The sequence below is a fragment of the Brienomyrus brachyistius genome, chromosome 23 (genome assembly GCF_023856365.1).
Source record: "Brienomyrus brachyistius isolate T26 chromosome 23, BBRACH_0.4, whole genome shotgun sequence".
NCBI classification, from domain to species: domain Eukaryota; kingdom Metazoa; phylum Chordata; class Actinopteri; order Osteoglossiformes; family Mormyridae; genus Brienomyrus; species Brienomyrus brachyistius.
The window spans coordinates 17,425,200-17,440,365 of record NC_064555.1 but is presented as its reverse complement, the minus strand read 5'-3'; the positions used below and the strand labels follow the sequence as shown (position 1 = coordinate 17,440,365).

Genomic DNA, 15,166 nt, shown 5'->3' with positions numbered 1-15,166 from the left:
ACTCTTTAATTTTCCTGGTTAATGACAACAATGGGGTCTTACAATGCTTATCAACAACAGATGGTGTAATCCCGGACATATTGTTACTGTCATTGTTTACGTCAGTATATGCGGAAGTGTTTGGTCTGGACTACAAATTTGAAATCCCGGCCCTATTGTGGTTACATCAGGGCACTTCCTGTCTCTTCCTCGTCATCTCTGTATTCCCACCACTCTGCACACTTTCCACCAGTTCATCAGATGCCCAAACTGAGAGAACATGACACCAGACAACTTGCATGCAAATGGCAGAGATGCCTTTAATGATACTGCCCGTAGGTCCTGCTAGTGCCAACTGCAGAGGAGACAGAGAGGAGATTGGGTCCCAGGAGGCAACTGACTGGCATGTGTCATGTGGTGTCTATGGCAACGGCTTGATGGGATGTTTGCCTGCTCATTTTCTGCATAGACAGCACCGCAAGCCATCACAGTTTCCTAAGCAACAAATGCTGAATTGGATAGATACTTGAACCGGAAGGAAATTCTGGAAAGAAGTTTGAATCGATGGATTTAAACGCTGACCTGTGGAAATTAAGGAACCAGCGCTTAGCAGGTAAGCGTCTGAGTGAGAAGTAGAAGGAATTCCTTTAGGAGGGTAAACGTACAGAGGGAACCAAGGTGGGAGAGAGAACCGGGGCCTCCTACTGGCGGGTGGCTGTGGACACGATGGGACACAGAAAGGAGGTGGAGGGCACCGTCTGGAGAAGAAGACTGGGGTGTACCTGAGGTTTGACACTGTGTCAGAAGCAGCACCTCTGAGGTCGAACTGACCATCAGGGCCCCCAAGGCAGGGGGTGGCTGCTCAGCTGGGCCACAAGCTGACCTGGAGGCTCCTTCACACACTCTGAACTTCCAACTTTAATGCTCTATTTACTGCATCACAGTTTAAGTTCAATTGATCTACATCCAGGTTCATCAGGACATTTAATATGTAAGTCAGGTTTTACTGATCTATTGTATATTAATCGCATATTGGGACAAAAAAAAAAAAACAGAGCAAAACGAGGACATGGACAGTTCAGGCTAAGGCTAATTAATTAACCACACCAGGAACCACTGTGGAGCTCCATGATTAAAGATTTAGTCACTTAGTAAACAAGGCGAGTGTAGGTCAGCATTGGCCTCAGACAGCACACTGTATCCTATAGCGTACACACCGCAATCCCAGCAATGACCACCTTCACCCCTATCCAGTCCTAACCTTAACCATAAGTAACCAAACAAAATACGAGACTTCCGGCATTTTTAGTTTATTGATTGCATCACAGATTTTTATAAAATTGAGTTTCGGCCTGAGAGGACCAAAAAGGTGGTCCCCACAATGTCAAAAATAACAGGTTTGTATCACACAAACATTGTCCTTACATAGTAATTTACGCATAACCCAGACACACACATGCACCCTCACACAGTTAGAGATTCACACGGCTGTGTGACTCGCCGCTCCCTAACCCCCCCACATTTCTTTTTTTCCAAAATGAAGACACCCAGATCCCATCACCATTCACCCAATCTCAGCATCATGTAACCTTCTGGCATCATGCATCATGTGACCTGTCAGGACCAAACGCCCACCCGGAAGATGCCCCACCCCTCACGCGGCCCCATGGGGAACCCCTATTACTTACCGCTAAAGCATCTGCTCAGCCGTGGTATTCCTAGGTTCTGTCAGCAGCCTCTTCGTCCTGCCTCCTAGTCGGTGCTGCACCAGGCTTTTGAGCACATGCTTCCACCTGATTGGCTCCTGCCTTTGTCATGTGACTGTGGGGATAATGAGAGTAGAGGCTTCATTCACAGGTACTTACTACATACAAACAGTTCCTGACAAAATATGCTGATGTCACGCATCCAAATGGCAATAAACTCATTATTTTGACTGGAAGCTGTCAAAATGGGGCCCCATGGGGCTGTCAAAATGGGGTGGGGGGCAGGGCAGGTTCCCCATCCCTACCCATGGGATCCTTAATACCTTAGCAACCTACTTCTGTGTCCTCAGGGAGCCAAAGGCTGGAGACACATAGACACACAGTCCACATATTCATATCTTTAAGGGGACTTCACTCATTTCTGCTGGAATAACCCTAAGCCCAAATATGACACCCTTAACCCTAACCCAGCCCTAACCTGAACCATAAGTAACCAAACAGAAGACTTTTGACATTTTTAGTTTTTCGTTTGCAGTCACAGGTTTTCATAAAATTGAGGTTATCCTTGTGGGGACTGAAAAAAAATGTCCCCACACAGTCAAGTGAAAAGTTTTTATCACAGTGTGGGGAAATCTGGTCACAATGATGTAATAATTACAAAAACCAGACACACATACACATACATGCACACACGCATGCACGCACACACACACACACTTGAAAGAGCATCATGCAGATCATGACCTTTATGAAATCTGACTCCACACTAAGTATTTGCTACTAATCAGATAAATGGTTCACAGAAAGGAAAAGCAAAAATAAAATATTATCAAGCTGTATAATCAAATGACTGCGATGGGCTGCCCCCCCCCCCCCCCATCCTGGGTTGCTCCCTGCCTCGTGACCATTGCTTCCCTGTACTGAAAATGGATGGATGGATGGATGGATGGATGGATGGATGGATGGACGGACGGACGGGCACTGGGTAGTTAGGTCTGGTGGGCAGTTTTGTAATGTAGCTGTGTGTAGTTATGTAAATTTGCGTAGCCTGTACAAGAGTGTCTGCTTAAATGTCAATATACATAGACACCTTTGGCTGCACATGAGTGTGTCTGCTCTCCCCAAACCCACCTCCGCCCACCCCTGTTAATCCTGGCAAATGAAATAGTGGATTCCCTGCCTTATGTCAGGTGGCTATTCTGGGCTGACCTGTCTCACGGGACTAAGCAGCTGGGCTGCTCCTTCACTGCCAGCCAGGCTGATCACGCTAAATAGCAGACAACCTGGGCAGAGGCTCGGAGTCAAGGGTGAAAATCTGGTGCTTAACTGTCCCCCAGAAGGGACAGGAGAGCAAACAGATCGGCATGGGGGCACGAGGACACTCATAGGTCCCCACGTGTCTTTACCCGAACACGGGTGCCTTCAGGTGATTTTCAGATGCTGCATTAGCCACACACCAGGTTAAGTTTAGTGCAGGGATGTAGTGCACCCCTCCCCAGAGATTCCACCTTAATGGTGAGCGGCGGGGGAAAGGGCCGTGAGCCTACCTAACATCTCTTCACTACATCTGCACTCTGACGATCCCGCTTTTTCCCACTTGCAATACACAGAGAGTGAGTCAGCACACGCAGCCTCGTGTGACTGTGTGTGTAAAGCAGGCCAGTAAGATGGCTGCTTATGGCGCTTCTCCACTGGCATACAGGAACTGAGCCATGCAGCAAACAGGTCCTGGTCACAGTGTGGTTCCAGCTCACTTCAAACAGGTCCTAGTCACAGTGCGGTTCCAGCTCACTTCAAACAGGTCCTAGTCACAGTGCGGTTCCAGCTCACTTTAAACAGGTCCTAGTCGCAGTGCGGTTCCAGCTCACTTTAAACAGGTCCTAGTCGCAGTGCGGTTCCAGCTCACTTCAAACAGGTCCTAGTCGCAGTGCGGTTCCAGCTCACTTCAAACAGGTCCTAGTCGCAGTGCGGTTCCAGCTCACTTCAAACAGGTCCTAGTCGCAGTACGGTTCCAGCTCACTTCAAACAGGTCCTAGTCGCAGTGCGGTTCCAGCTCACTTCAAACAGGTCCTAGTCGCAGTGCGGTTCCAGCTCACTTCAAACAGGTCCTAGTCACAGTGTGGTTCCAGCTCACTTCAAACAGGTCCTAGTCGCAGTGCGGTTCCAGCTCACTTCAAACAGGTCCTAGTCGCAGTGCGGTTCCAGCTCACTTCAAACAGGTCCTAGTCGCAGGGCGGTTCCAGCTCACTTCAAACAGGTCCTAGTCGCAGTGCGGTTCCAGCTCACTTCAAACAGGTCCTAGTCACAGTGCGGTTCCAGCTCACTTTAAACAGGTCCTAGTCGCAGTGCGGTTCCAGCTCACTTCAAACAGGTCCTAGTCGCAGTGCGATTCCAGCTCACTTCAAACAGGTCCTAGTCACAGTACGGTTCCAGCTCACTTCAAACAGGTCCTAGTCGCAGTGCGGTTCCAGCTCACTTCAAACAGGTCCTAGTCGCAGGGCGGTTCCAGCTCACTTCAAACAGGTCCTAGTCGCAGTGCGGTTCCAGCTCACTTAAAACAGGTCCTAGTCACAGTGTGGTTCCAGCCCACTTCAAACAGGTCCTAGTCACAGTGCGGTTCCAGCTCACTTCAAACAGGTCCTAGTCACAGGGTGGTTCCAGCTCACTTCAAAGTTATTCCGGTGATCATGCCATCTTGATTCCTTTACATCTTACAGCAGCATTTGACACAGTTTATCACAACATGCTCATCTCCTGCCTGGAGCATTACGTGGGTATTAAAGGCACCGCATTGGAGTGGCTTAAATCTAATTTGTCCGACAGGAGTTTTTCTGTCAGCGTAGGTGACTGTATGTCCTCCTTAGCACTCCACTGTGGAGCCCCCCAAGGATCTATCCTGGGTCTTTTTATCTCTGTACATATTTCCCCAGGATCTATTTTAAGAAAATATTGCATTTCTTTTCATTGTTATGCAGACAACACCCCAGTCTACTTACCTCTGAAATGGAAAGATAACTTTTTAAAACTGTTGTTGTTCATCAAAGCCCGTATGGCCTTTATTTTTTAAACTTCAATGAGATTAAAACCAGGGTCCTCATCTTTGGGCCCAGTGGGACCAGTGATTCCTCCCAGATTAACCTTACATTAAGCCCTCCGCAAAGAATTTGGGTGTGTTTATGGACAGCAATTTTAAAATGGACAAATAGATCAGCTCAGTGATCAAATCAAGCTTCTTTCAAGTAAGAATTTTATCCAAAATCAAGCCCTTTTTATCATTTCATGATTTTGAAAAAGCTAAACGTGTGTTTATTTAATTTCAGCTGATTCACCATAACGCCCTGAATTTGGGGGTGAGCCAAGCTTCCCTCTCCGTCTACAGCTGGTGCAGAACACTGCAGCACGTCTCTAACAGGCACTACCACATCGCACCAGTACCTCCACTGGCTGCCGATACAGTCTAGAACAGTAGTGGGTAATTTTATCCAGAAAGAGTCGTTTTGTGTGCAGTTTTTTGCTACAACTCCCTAAATATATTGCTAATTAGAGGACTGATTGGCTGAAGTGTCCTTGCACCTGGGTTTGAACAGCCGACCTAAAGGTTACCCCAAAAATCCGCATATACACCGGCTCTTTGCGGATATGACTGCCCCACCCCGCAGTCCAGGATAAGCTACAAGGTTCTCCTGTTCACCTTTAAAGCTATTAGTGGACTTGCTCCTACTTCCCCTACTGACCTGATTACTCCTTATACTCCAGCTAGGTGTTTCAGGCCTGCTGATCTGTTTTTCTGTGTGTGTTTGTGTTTGTTGAGTGCCAGAAAGTCTAGACTAAAACAGAGAGGTGATGGGGCCTTTTCTGTCCTGGCCCCTAAAGTGTAACTTACCCCTGAATGTCAGAATTCCTCACCCTCGCTGCCTGTTTTTAAGTCTTGTTTAAAAACACACTTTTATTCCTTAGTGAGAGTTGTTTGACTATCGGTTGTCACTGTTTCTATGTCTCTTGGTGTTTTCGCTTATTCGGTCATTACCTTTTTTGAAATTCACTCTTGTCACATTGTTTTCTCATTTGTGTAGTTTTTAATGGTATATCATCTGTGCAGCACTTTGGGTTTAACTCCTGTTATTCAAGTGGTCTACAAATTGAATCGATAAAATAAACAAACAAACACACACTTCGGGTTTCCACTGTAGAACGGTCAGCTCGGTGAAGGCAGTGCCGCCACAGTGAAGTGAAACTGTTTATACGGTGTACATCACGATCTACCATGCATGTCTGTGAGGATCACCGTGTTATGCAAGTACCAAACATTAGCGGAACTAGTATCCGCTTACGTAAATTTACATTACAAATCAGTTCCGTTCAACTCTTCCATAGAATTTTTTTTAAGTGGGAGACTGGAAATTTTCAAGTTTCGAGATATTGGGAATGCACGAATACATTGTGATGTGCGATATTACTAATAATAAATAATGTATAGAATGTACTTTTTTAGTTTGGTGGTTTCGTTTTTTAGCCAATGGGGCTGAGTGCAGGGCAGAGATTGGTGCTCCTCGGAACGGGGCTGAGAGCAGGGCAGAGATTGGTGCTCCTCGGAATGGGGCTGAGAGCAGGACAGAGATTGGTGCTCCTCAGAATGGGGCTGAGTGCAGGGCAGAGATTGGTGCTCCTCGGAACGGGGCTGAGTGCAGGGCAGAGATTGGTGCTCCTTAGAACGGGGCTGAGTGCAGGGCAGAGATTGGTGCTCCTCGGAACGGGGCTGAGTGCAGGGCAGAGATTGGTGCTCCTCGGAACGGGGCTGAGTGCAGGGCAGAGATTGGTGCTCCTCGGAACGGGGCTGAGTGCAGGGCAGAGATTGGTGCTCCTTAGAACGGGGCTGAGTGCAGAGCAGAGATTGGTGCTCCTCGGAACAGGGCTGAGTGCAGGGCAGAGATTAGTGCTCCTCGGAATGGGGCTGAGTGCAGGGCAGAGATTGGTGCTCCTCGGAACGGGGCTGAGTGCAGGGCAGAGATTGGTGCTCCTTAGAACGAGGCTGAGTGCAGGGCAGAGATTGGTGCTCCTCGGAACAGGGCTGAGTGCAGGGCAGAGATTAGTGCTCCTCGGAACGGGGCTGAGACCAGGACAGAGATTGGTGCTCCTCGGAACGGGGCTGAGAGCAGGGCAGAGATTGGTGCTCCTCGGAACGGGGCTGAGAGCAGGGCAGTGATTGGTACTTCTCGGAAAGGTGCTGAGAGCAGGGCAGTGATTGGTACTTCTCGGAAAGGTGCTGAGAGCAGGGCAGAGATTGGTGCTCCTCGGAACGGGGCTGAGAGCAGGGCAGAGATTGGTGCTCCTCAGAATGGGGCTGAGAGCAGGGCAGTGATTGGTACTTCTCGGAAAGGTGCTGAGAGCAGGGCAGTGATTGGTACTTCTTGGAAAGGTGCTGAGAGCAGGGCAGTGATTGCTAATTCTCGGAAAGGTGTGACAGTGATCTGGGGCGTCAGAAGCATTTTGAATTATTACACACTCAGAACTTTTGACCTTAATTATCTCCTATAAATCCTCTACTAGCCTTGTAGACCCAATTCCTACAAAATTCTTCAAGAAAATTGCACCACAGATTGGCAGTACCGTGTTAAATGTGTTAAACTCTTCTCTTAGGCTTGGATATGTTCCAAAACCTTTTAAAATGGCTGTTATCAGACCCGTCCTAAAGAAACCAAATCTTGAACCCAGTGTTTTAGGAAACTATAGACCTATCTCAAATCTTCCTTTCATTTCAAAGATCATGGAAAAGGTTGTAGTTCGTCAGTTGTCCTCTTTCCTACAAAAAAATAATGCCAATGAATTATATCAGTCTGGCTTTAGACCAAACCATAGCACAGAAACTGCTCTAGTCAAAGTAATGAATGATTTACTTGTGGCTTCTGACCGTGGCTGTGTATCTCTGTTGGTATTGCTAGATTTAACTGCAGCGTTCGATACTGTGGACCATAATATCCTCTTGGACCGGTTAGAAGGTGTAGTTGGCATTACAGGGACAGCACTTTCTTGGTTCCGCTCATATTTAACTGATCGCTATCAGTATGCCCATGTGAACAATGAATCATCCAAGGCCACAAAAGTTGAATATGGTGTCCCACAGGGATCAGTCCTGGGCCCGCTACTGTTTACCCTATACATGCTACCTCTTGCTAACATTATTAGAAATCATGGTATTGGGTTTCATTGTTATGCAGATGATACACAGTTGTACATATCTGTTAACCCTGATATATCACCTCAACGTTGGTAGCCTTCCTACACAACCTAACACGGTGGTTAGAAATCTTGGTGTTCTTGTCGATTCAGATCTATGCTTTGATGCTCACATAAGAAGTATTACTATAACTGCGTTTTATCATCTACGGAACATAGCCAAGCTTCGTAAGATGCTCTCACTTATTGATGCAGAAAAACTAATACATGCCTTCCTAAGTTCCAGACTGGATTACTGTAATGCCCTCCTATCAGGTTGCCTGTCCGGATCCTTGCATAAACTTCAGTTGGTACAGAATGCTGCAGCCAGAGTTCTAACAAACACTAAAAAATTTGATCATATTACACCGGTCTTATCCTCTCTTCATTGGCTGCCAGTTAAGTCTCGAATTGACTATAAAATACTGCTATTAACTTATAAAGCACTAAATGGCCTTGCACCAGAATACCTTAGTGATCTGCTGACCACATACAACCCTCCACGCTTGCTTCGCTCTCAAGCCATGGGATATCTGTTAGTGCCTAGGGTAGAAAGAGCTACGGCAGGCTGCAGAGCTTTCTCCTACAGAGCTCCTCAGCTGTGGAATGGTCTTCCACCGGATGTGCGGGTTTCAGGTTCACTCTCAATATTCAAGTCCAGACTAAAAACACACCTGTTTAGTTTAGCGTATAGGGACACTAGTTCTAGCCCTAGCTAACTCTTCACTCCCAGTTAGACCTGTAGTGTGAGGTGTCGAGCTGGGTGGGGATCGGTGCCATTGGCTTTGGATAACCTGGACTGTCAGTGCTGTCACTCCAGCTACGCAATCTCTTGTGGAACTGGAGTGCTGACATTTCAGGGACTCCCCATGCCCGCATTCCCACTTGCCTCTCCCTCCTACTGATGCTGCCATAGCCATATCTGCCGGAGCTGCAGATTGCACTTCATATTGCACTCACCTAGCTTTTAGCCAATAGCCTCCTCTACTTTGCCTAATTGTACATTTTATTTCCCCTACTCCTCCTGGGGGGTGATGCCTGGAGACCTCAATCTATCAAGATATCCAGCACACCCGGCTACATGTGACGTCGCCACCACCAGTGACGTCCCTGCATCCAGCTCACCGTTCTGATCTTCCATGTATGACCCGCTGCCTTACCTCTGGTTGCCTGGCGATTGGAAGAAGACTCGGCATCGGCATTGGCTTGTCATCTTCCTTGCTCTCCAGTTATTTCCCAAATCTTATGATTGGGACAATGTGACTTGGCGCTTTCCCATCTCTGGCACTTAACCATCTCTGTATTTGACTATCCCTGCTGGCCCCTGGAGGATGGGCTCCCCCTTTGAGTCTGGTCCCTCGCAAGGCTTCTTCCTTCGAGGGAGTTTTTCCTTGCCACTGTCGCCATTGGCTTACTCACTGGGGACTTTGGGTGAGGATGCTGTAAAGCGCTTTGAGACAATGTAATGTTGTGATAATGCGCTATATATAAATAAATTTGTTGTTGTTGTTTGTTGAATGTGGGAGGGACACACTGGCAGGGGGTCGGGGGACCCTCCCCCAGAAATTTTTTAATGAATCAGATGCCATTTCCTGCATTTTGGTGTATTTTTAACAGGTTGTTAAACACCTAATTTTTACCAATTCAATGACTATTTTAGAAACTTAACAATAAGTCCTCATTCAACTAGTACATATTCATCAGCCCATTTTTAACTGCTACCCACAGCTATGCTGAAGATAATGAAACGAATGTGACACAATTTATCACCAACAATGATTTTGTGGCTGGATTTTACTTTTTATTTTGTGTATTCTTTATTTAGTTTTAGATGCAACACAACATGCCACTGTGTTGAGCAATAGTTACCTAGAATTTCCCAGAGGAACCTTCCCGAGGGATTAATAAAGTTCTATCTATCTATCTATCTATCTATCTATCTATCTATCTATCTATCTATCTATCTATCTATCTATCTATCTATCTATCTATCTATCTATCTATCTATCTATCTATCTATCTATCTATCTATCTATCTATCTATCTATCTAGTGACCCTCAACTGTATGTTTAAAAATAAGAATATTCATAATTTCTCACAATGAACAGGCATGACATGGCCTGCACTGATGATTCACTTCACTCATGTGTGGTGAGTTGCTGTCGGTAACCCGAAAAACCCGGAGTGGTCTTTCAGTGGTATGTGGGGGGGGGGGGGGGGGGCTGAGATCAGGGTGGCAGGTAGGGGGGGCTGAGATCAGGGTGGCAGGTAGGGGGGGCTGAGACCAGGGTGGCAGGTAGGGTGGGTGAGATTAGAGTGGCAGGCATGGCAGTGGTTGTTTTTATCACCATGTCTATCTTCATGGGGCAGGAAGGCCGACTGGGCCTCGAATAACAGCCCCGCTTGCTTTTTCACACCTTCAGCCGCACTGCTGCAGGGGAGGAAAGACAGGCTGGGGGATATTAATATCCCGCTATCTGAGCTGCAGTGGCGTGTCTGCAGTGTTACAGGAAGAAGTTGGTGGTGGGGGGAGGGGGGTTACCTGCTCCACCATGACCTTTGCATAAAAGCATTTGACCCTCAAAAGATTCAGGCCAGCAGTGGCATAGTACACACACCCGATTACACGCACACTGATTTATATGCGATTTTTTGCAAGTCAAACCAGTCATGCACAAAGCAATCCCCAAAAAACATGCAATCACACTTACAGACATTTACTGGCAACTTCATGTAGTTCTGTATTCAGTGGGTAAATTGGCTCCTTCTCACGCATCCCATCTCTCTCCATGAGAGAGCATATTTTTGGGTCATCCCCAGACACAGTTCTCTCCCGGACTCTATACCGTCATCTTCACCTCAGTTTTGTTCCCTTCTTTCTGAAATCTTTCTCGCCACACTGCCAGCACTGACCCCAATCCCTACCTCCACCACACTTTGACCCAGATCTCCTCACTTAATCTGCCTCTTGCTCTTTGTTTCTCACGGCGATCCAAGCTGTCTGGACCGGACTGTCGTGTCAATCTCCGTGGCCAGCGCCCATTGCTCTCAGGCTCTGAGAATCGTTGACGGAGTGCGGCTCCGAAACACGGCATAGCCATGGGCTTAGAACCGGCTACCTCATAATCACAGACACAGCGCAGGAACCCACTGAGCCTCAATCCTGCCCATCTCCGGACAGGAAGCACCTCACCATTTTCTAATCGACACCTAAGTCTGGTGATAGAGTGGCAGTTCCCATGAAATTCCCCCCACTGGCAGGTGGTGGTATTTACCTGATGTCCTCCTTGTCACTTGTCATTATTGATAATGATTATTATTTACTATAATGTCAAAAATGACATTAGACGTTACAATAATTCATTTTGATTAGTAATTATTTACCTATCGTATCAAACAGAAAGGTGATTCATAGTCACTTTCCCATCCCTTACCAGTTTAATTGCCCATGAAAGCCTCATCTTATGCATGTCATAAAAGTCAAATAAAACAGTGCTGGTTTCAGTGAAGCAGAAAACTTTCAGAACAACAGACCTGACATGGGGGGGCTGTGCTTCACTCACTTTCAGAATGAAAAACAAAAGAAGCTGAAAAAAACACAGCGGCTCGTTTCTGAGAACAGAGACCTGTCTGCTCTCATTGTTTGCTCTAAGATTGTTAATCATCAAATCGCTGGCACCGGATACAGGTACATGAGCACGGGCACGCGGGACAGGACACGAGGGCACATGGGCACGGGGGACAGGACACGAGGGCACATGACATGAGAGCACTGACACGGGGGCACAGACATGGGAGCATGGGACACATATGCAGGGGTACAGGCACAAGGGCACGGACACAGAGGCATGGGACACAGATACAGGAGTACGGACATGGGGACACAGACACAGGGGCACGGACACAGAGTGGTAATATCACAGCTGCCATAGCACAGTGCTGCCAAAGCTTCCTTTGCTGTATGGCTCTGCAGAAGCTGGGGGGGGGGTGTTATCAATATCCATTGTTTCACTTACCCACGTTTAGGTTGCTGTCTGGCTCCCCGGGACCTCTGGACGCACCCTGACCCTGTTCCCGGACCGGTCACCGATTTCCGCTGGTTCCTTGGATCACAGGCTTGATCTTGGGTGTCCTTTCTGTGAGCAGATTTACACTACACGGCCCACCCTGCCGTGTCCCTGACCAACTGGGAAAGAGCAGAAGGCAGCCAGGCCTGAATATTGGGGGCTCAGGTAAGTCCACAGCCCCCCTCCAGTATATAAGATGTTATGTGGGTGTGACAATGGGGGTTGTCTGTGACTGCGCTTAATCAGGGGATGGCCACTGCAGTGTCCCTCTCCTCTTCCTCCATGTCAAGCCGTCCACCCCCCCCCCCGACAGGCTCGCAGGAAGCCCCCCCCCCAGCCTGTAAAGCCCCCTGTCGTGCTCGGCTCTGATGTGAGGTCAGCACTCGAACCCTTATCTTGAGTTCCCACCTCCTTTGAGTATAATATAGGCTGGTGCCTGATAATAGGCCCATGCAGGTTATAAGGCACATCTGGAGCATTAGATACACAGCATCCAGACCAGTGCCCCCCCCCCCCTCCCCCCCTCCACGCAGCGCTTGGAAAGCAGTGAGAGCTCTGACCTCATGACCTTCTGCATGTCTCCTCTGCTTCACTCCTCTTCCAGTCTGCATCCATTTTTGTGAAGCAGACTATTACCTGTGCATGAAGTGCCGCGCTCCATGCCTCACTGGCTTCGCTCGCTCTCTGACCCTCCCTCGGGGCCATGCCAGTAATTCTGAAATGGCTAGGCAAATCGACGTGCAGTCAGAAATAGACGCAGCATTGGCTAAACGGAGAGACGTCTCCAAGTCTGGGCTTTCAATTCCTCTTTTCTGGGTCCGATGGCAGGTTGTGGGTGACTGTGGTCTGGGTCATCACGTACTTCTGAACAGGTTTGTTTAAAGCCTTCTTTGATGCCTTTGATTGGATACACGCACACACACACACATATACATGGGCTTTAAGGAGGGTGGATGCAACTTTAGCAACAGAAAGTGCTCTCTCGTTGCTAGGTGTCGCCGAGACAGGCAGGCGTACCTGACAGGTAACGAACGGCTGGCCGACACACTGCCAGGTTTTAAGCCGCTGCATGCCGGGACCGATCCGAGGCCGGTGTGGCCTTATGGGCCTTATGGGCCACACCGGCAGCTTTCCCGAGAACCCAAACGGAATCAGCCACCCCTCTGTCTGTCTGTCGCTGCGCCTTCAGCTGCTGCGACAGGGCATCCGTCAGCGAGAAAGTGTGAAGGTTACGCAGAGGCTGAGGTGACTCTCCCTCTCTCTTACTCGCTCACCCTCTCGATCACTCCAAGGGTGGGTCGCCGGCAGGATGCGGCACAAAGCTCGTCACAGCATTAAGGTGAACCAATGCCATGCCATAATACCCTGAAATGATACATTATTGACTCAGAAATAATATGAGAGATTGCAATTTATGAGACAAGGTCTGACAGGATCAAGAAATGGTCACTGTGATGCTTCTTTTTTTTTTTTGCTTGGAAACTTTCACTTCATGTGTTTTTTAAAAAAAAGAGACTATTACCAGATTTCCCCTGCGGTGTCAGTGACATTCTGACAGATTTCAAGTAGTTGACAATGATCGCATTTTCAGCCGTGCCCTTATTAATCTCGCAGCTCCTTTCCAGGAAAGAGTTCGCTGTCTGACCGTGTTTCATGCGAAGCAGATGGCAGAACGCAGATATTTCACAAGAAGCCTTCAGAGAAGCACTGAGGCAGAACATCTGACAGAGGAGGCTCTCCATGATGAAACGCAGTGCCACACCACTGTAAACATGGACTCTGCTCTCTAGGAGACCCCATTCCACCTCCCTTAGGATGCACTTTAACCACAAATAACTTACCATTAAACTAGTGATTCCCAACCTGGTCCTCAGGGACCCCCAGACATTTTTACTCCCCCCCCAGCTCCCAGACAATGGAGAACACCAAATATCTGCTACAGGAAGAGAGCAAAAAAATGTGAACCTTCTGAGGGGTCCCCGAGGACTGGGTTGAGTAACACTGTTAAACTGATAACTAAATAAAGAATGTGTTTGGTTCAGTGGGTTTTTTCTTTCCTGGGGTGTTTTTCTGTGTGTGGGTGACACACAGATTCACTGACACTAACTGTGTCCTTCACTTCATGGAGAATGAGCAGCAAACAGAGTTGAGCTTCCAAGGAGGGTATGAGCTTCGGCACACCCCCCAGCAAGCGGACGAAGGGTTACAATTCTTCACTTATACTGTTCAATACACTTGTGAGTATCAGGTTACAAGTTTGATTAGTTAGCCCGTTCTTCTGTGCAATCAGTAATCTACTAATCAGGACTTTTGCGCTATTTCTTTCGGCAGCAAGATTATTCTCTGGTGCAGTTACATTAAAAGCCTTGCCTTGCCCAGAGATGCAGGCCCAGTGATAGACCCAGCCCCCAGGGCCGATACACCAGCTCGCTGCATGCGCCTCTCTGTGATGAGCACTGTGCATGCTGCACACCGCATCTGAATATCATTCCCTTAGGTCACCGGTTCCCAATCTGGTCCTCAGACGCCCACAGGCCGCCCACATTTTTGCTCTCTCCCAGCTCCCTGCCAGACAGTGCATCTTTTTGCTCCTTGGATAACACTGCTGTTGATCACCATGGAGAGGTGTGACTCCACAATGAAAGCAGGGTGATGAATGCATTGTGAAAAATGCAATGACTCATCAGAGCGAAGGGCCTGACCTCAGGCAGGATCTCCCACTGCTGTCCCTGTCTTTTACCAGAATCCAGGGCTACAGCCAGGACTGGCAGTTGGGCAAATGCCTGTATTTCTCAACAGGAGAAAATCACAACCTGGCCCAAACTCCCACGGTAACGAGGAGCAGAAACACACACTGCTGTCACCACTGGCTGGGTAACATGCACTCACATTTCCCTGTTCTCACACTTTTCAGACAGAGTAGCGTGGACATCACAGGGTGAGGTGCTGTCTGCTGATCATCTCGTTCAGTGACTTCTCTTTAGCTTTTGTTCCCCATTACTTTCCTTAACGAGAACAGCCGAGCCTCTCTCACCAAACACGACATCTGACAGCTTTACTCAGCTGCTCGGGTGGGGGCAGGAAGCAGCAGTGAGCTGCAGAATCACATTAACTGCTTGCGTATCATTACTTCAGGCTGAGAAACACTGTGCTAACCTGCACACGGACTGAGAAACGTAACGGTGCATCAGTGTTTTAAA

At 48.0% G+C, this 15,166-nt stretch overlaps 1 protein-coding gene across 1 annotated transcript; it reads left to right on the top strand.

The window, feature by feature from the left end:
* Nucleotides 1-12,546: 12,546 nt before the first annotated feature.
* LOC125719322 (uncharacterized) lies at nucleotides 12,547-14,119 on the top strand. The gene is made up of 3 exons (XM_048993984.1): nucleotides 12,547-12,838; nucleotides 12,959-13,211; nucleotides 13,592-14,119. Exons 1-3 carry the CDS (start codon nucleotides 12,609-12,611, stop codon nucleotides 13,754-13,756), a joined length of 648 nt encoding a protein of 215 aa, XP_048849941.1. The 5' UTR covers nucleotides 12,547-12,608; the 3' UTR covers nucleotides 13,757-14,119.
* Nucleotides 14,120-15,166: the final 1,047 nt, after the last annotated feature.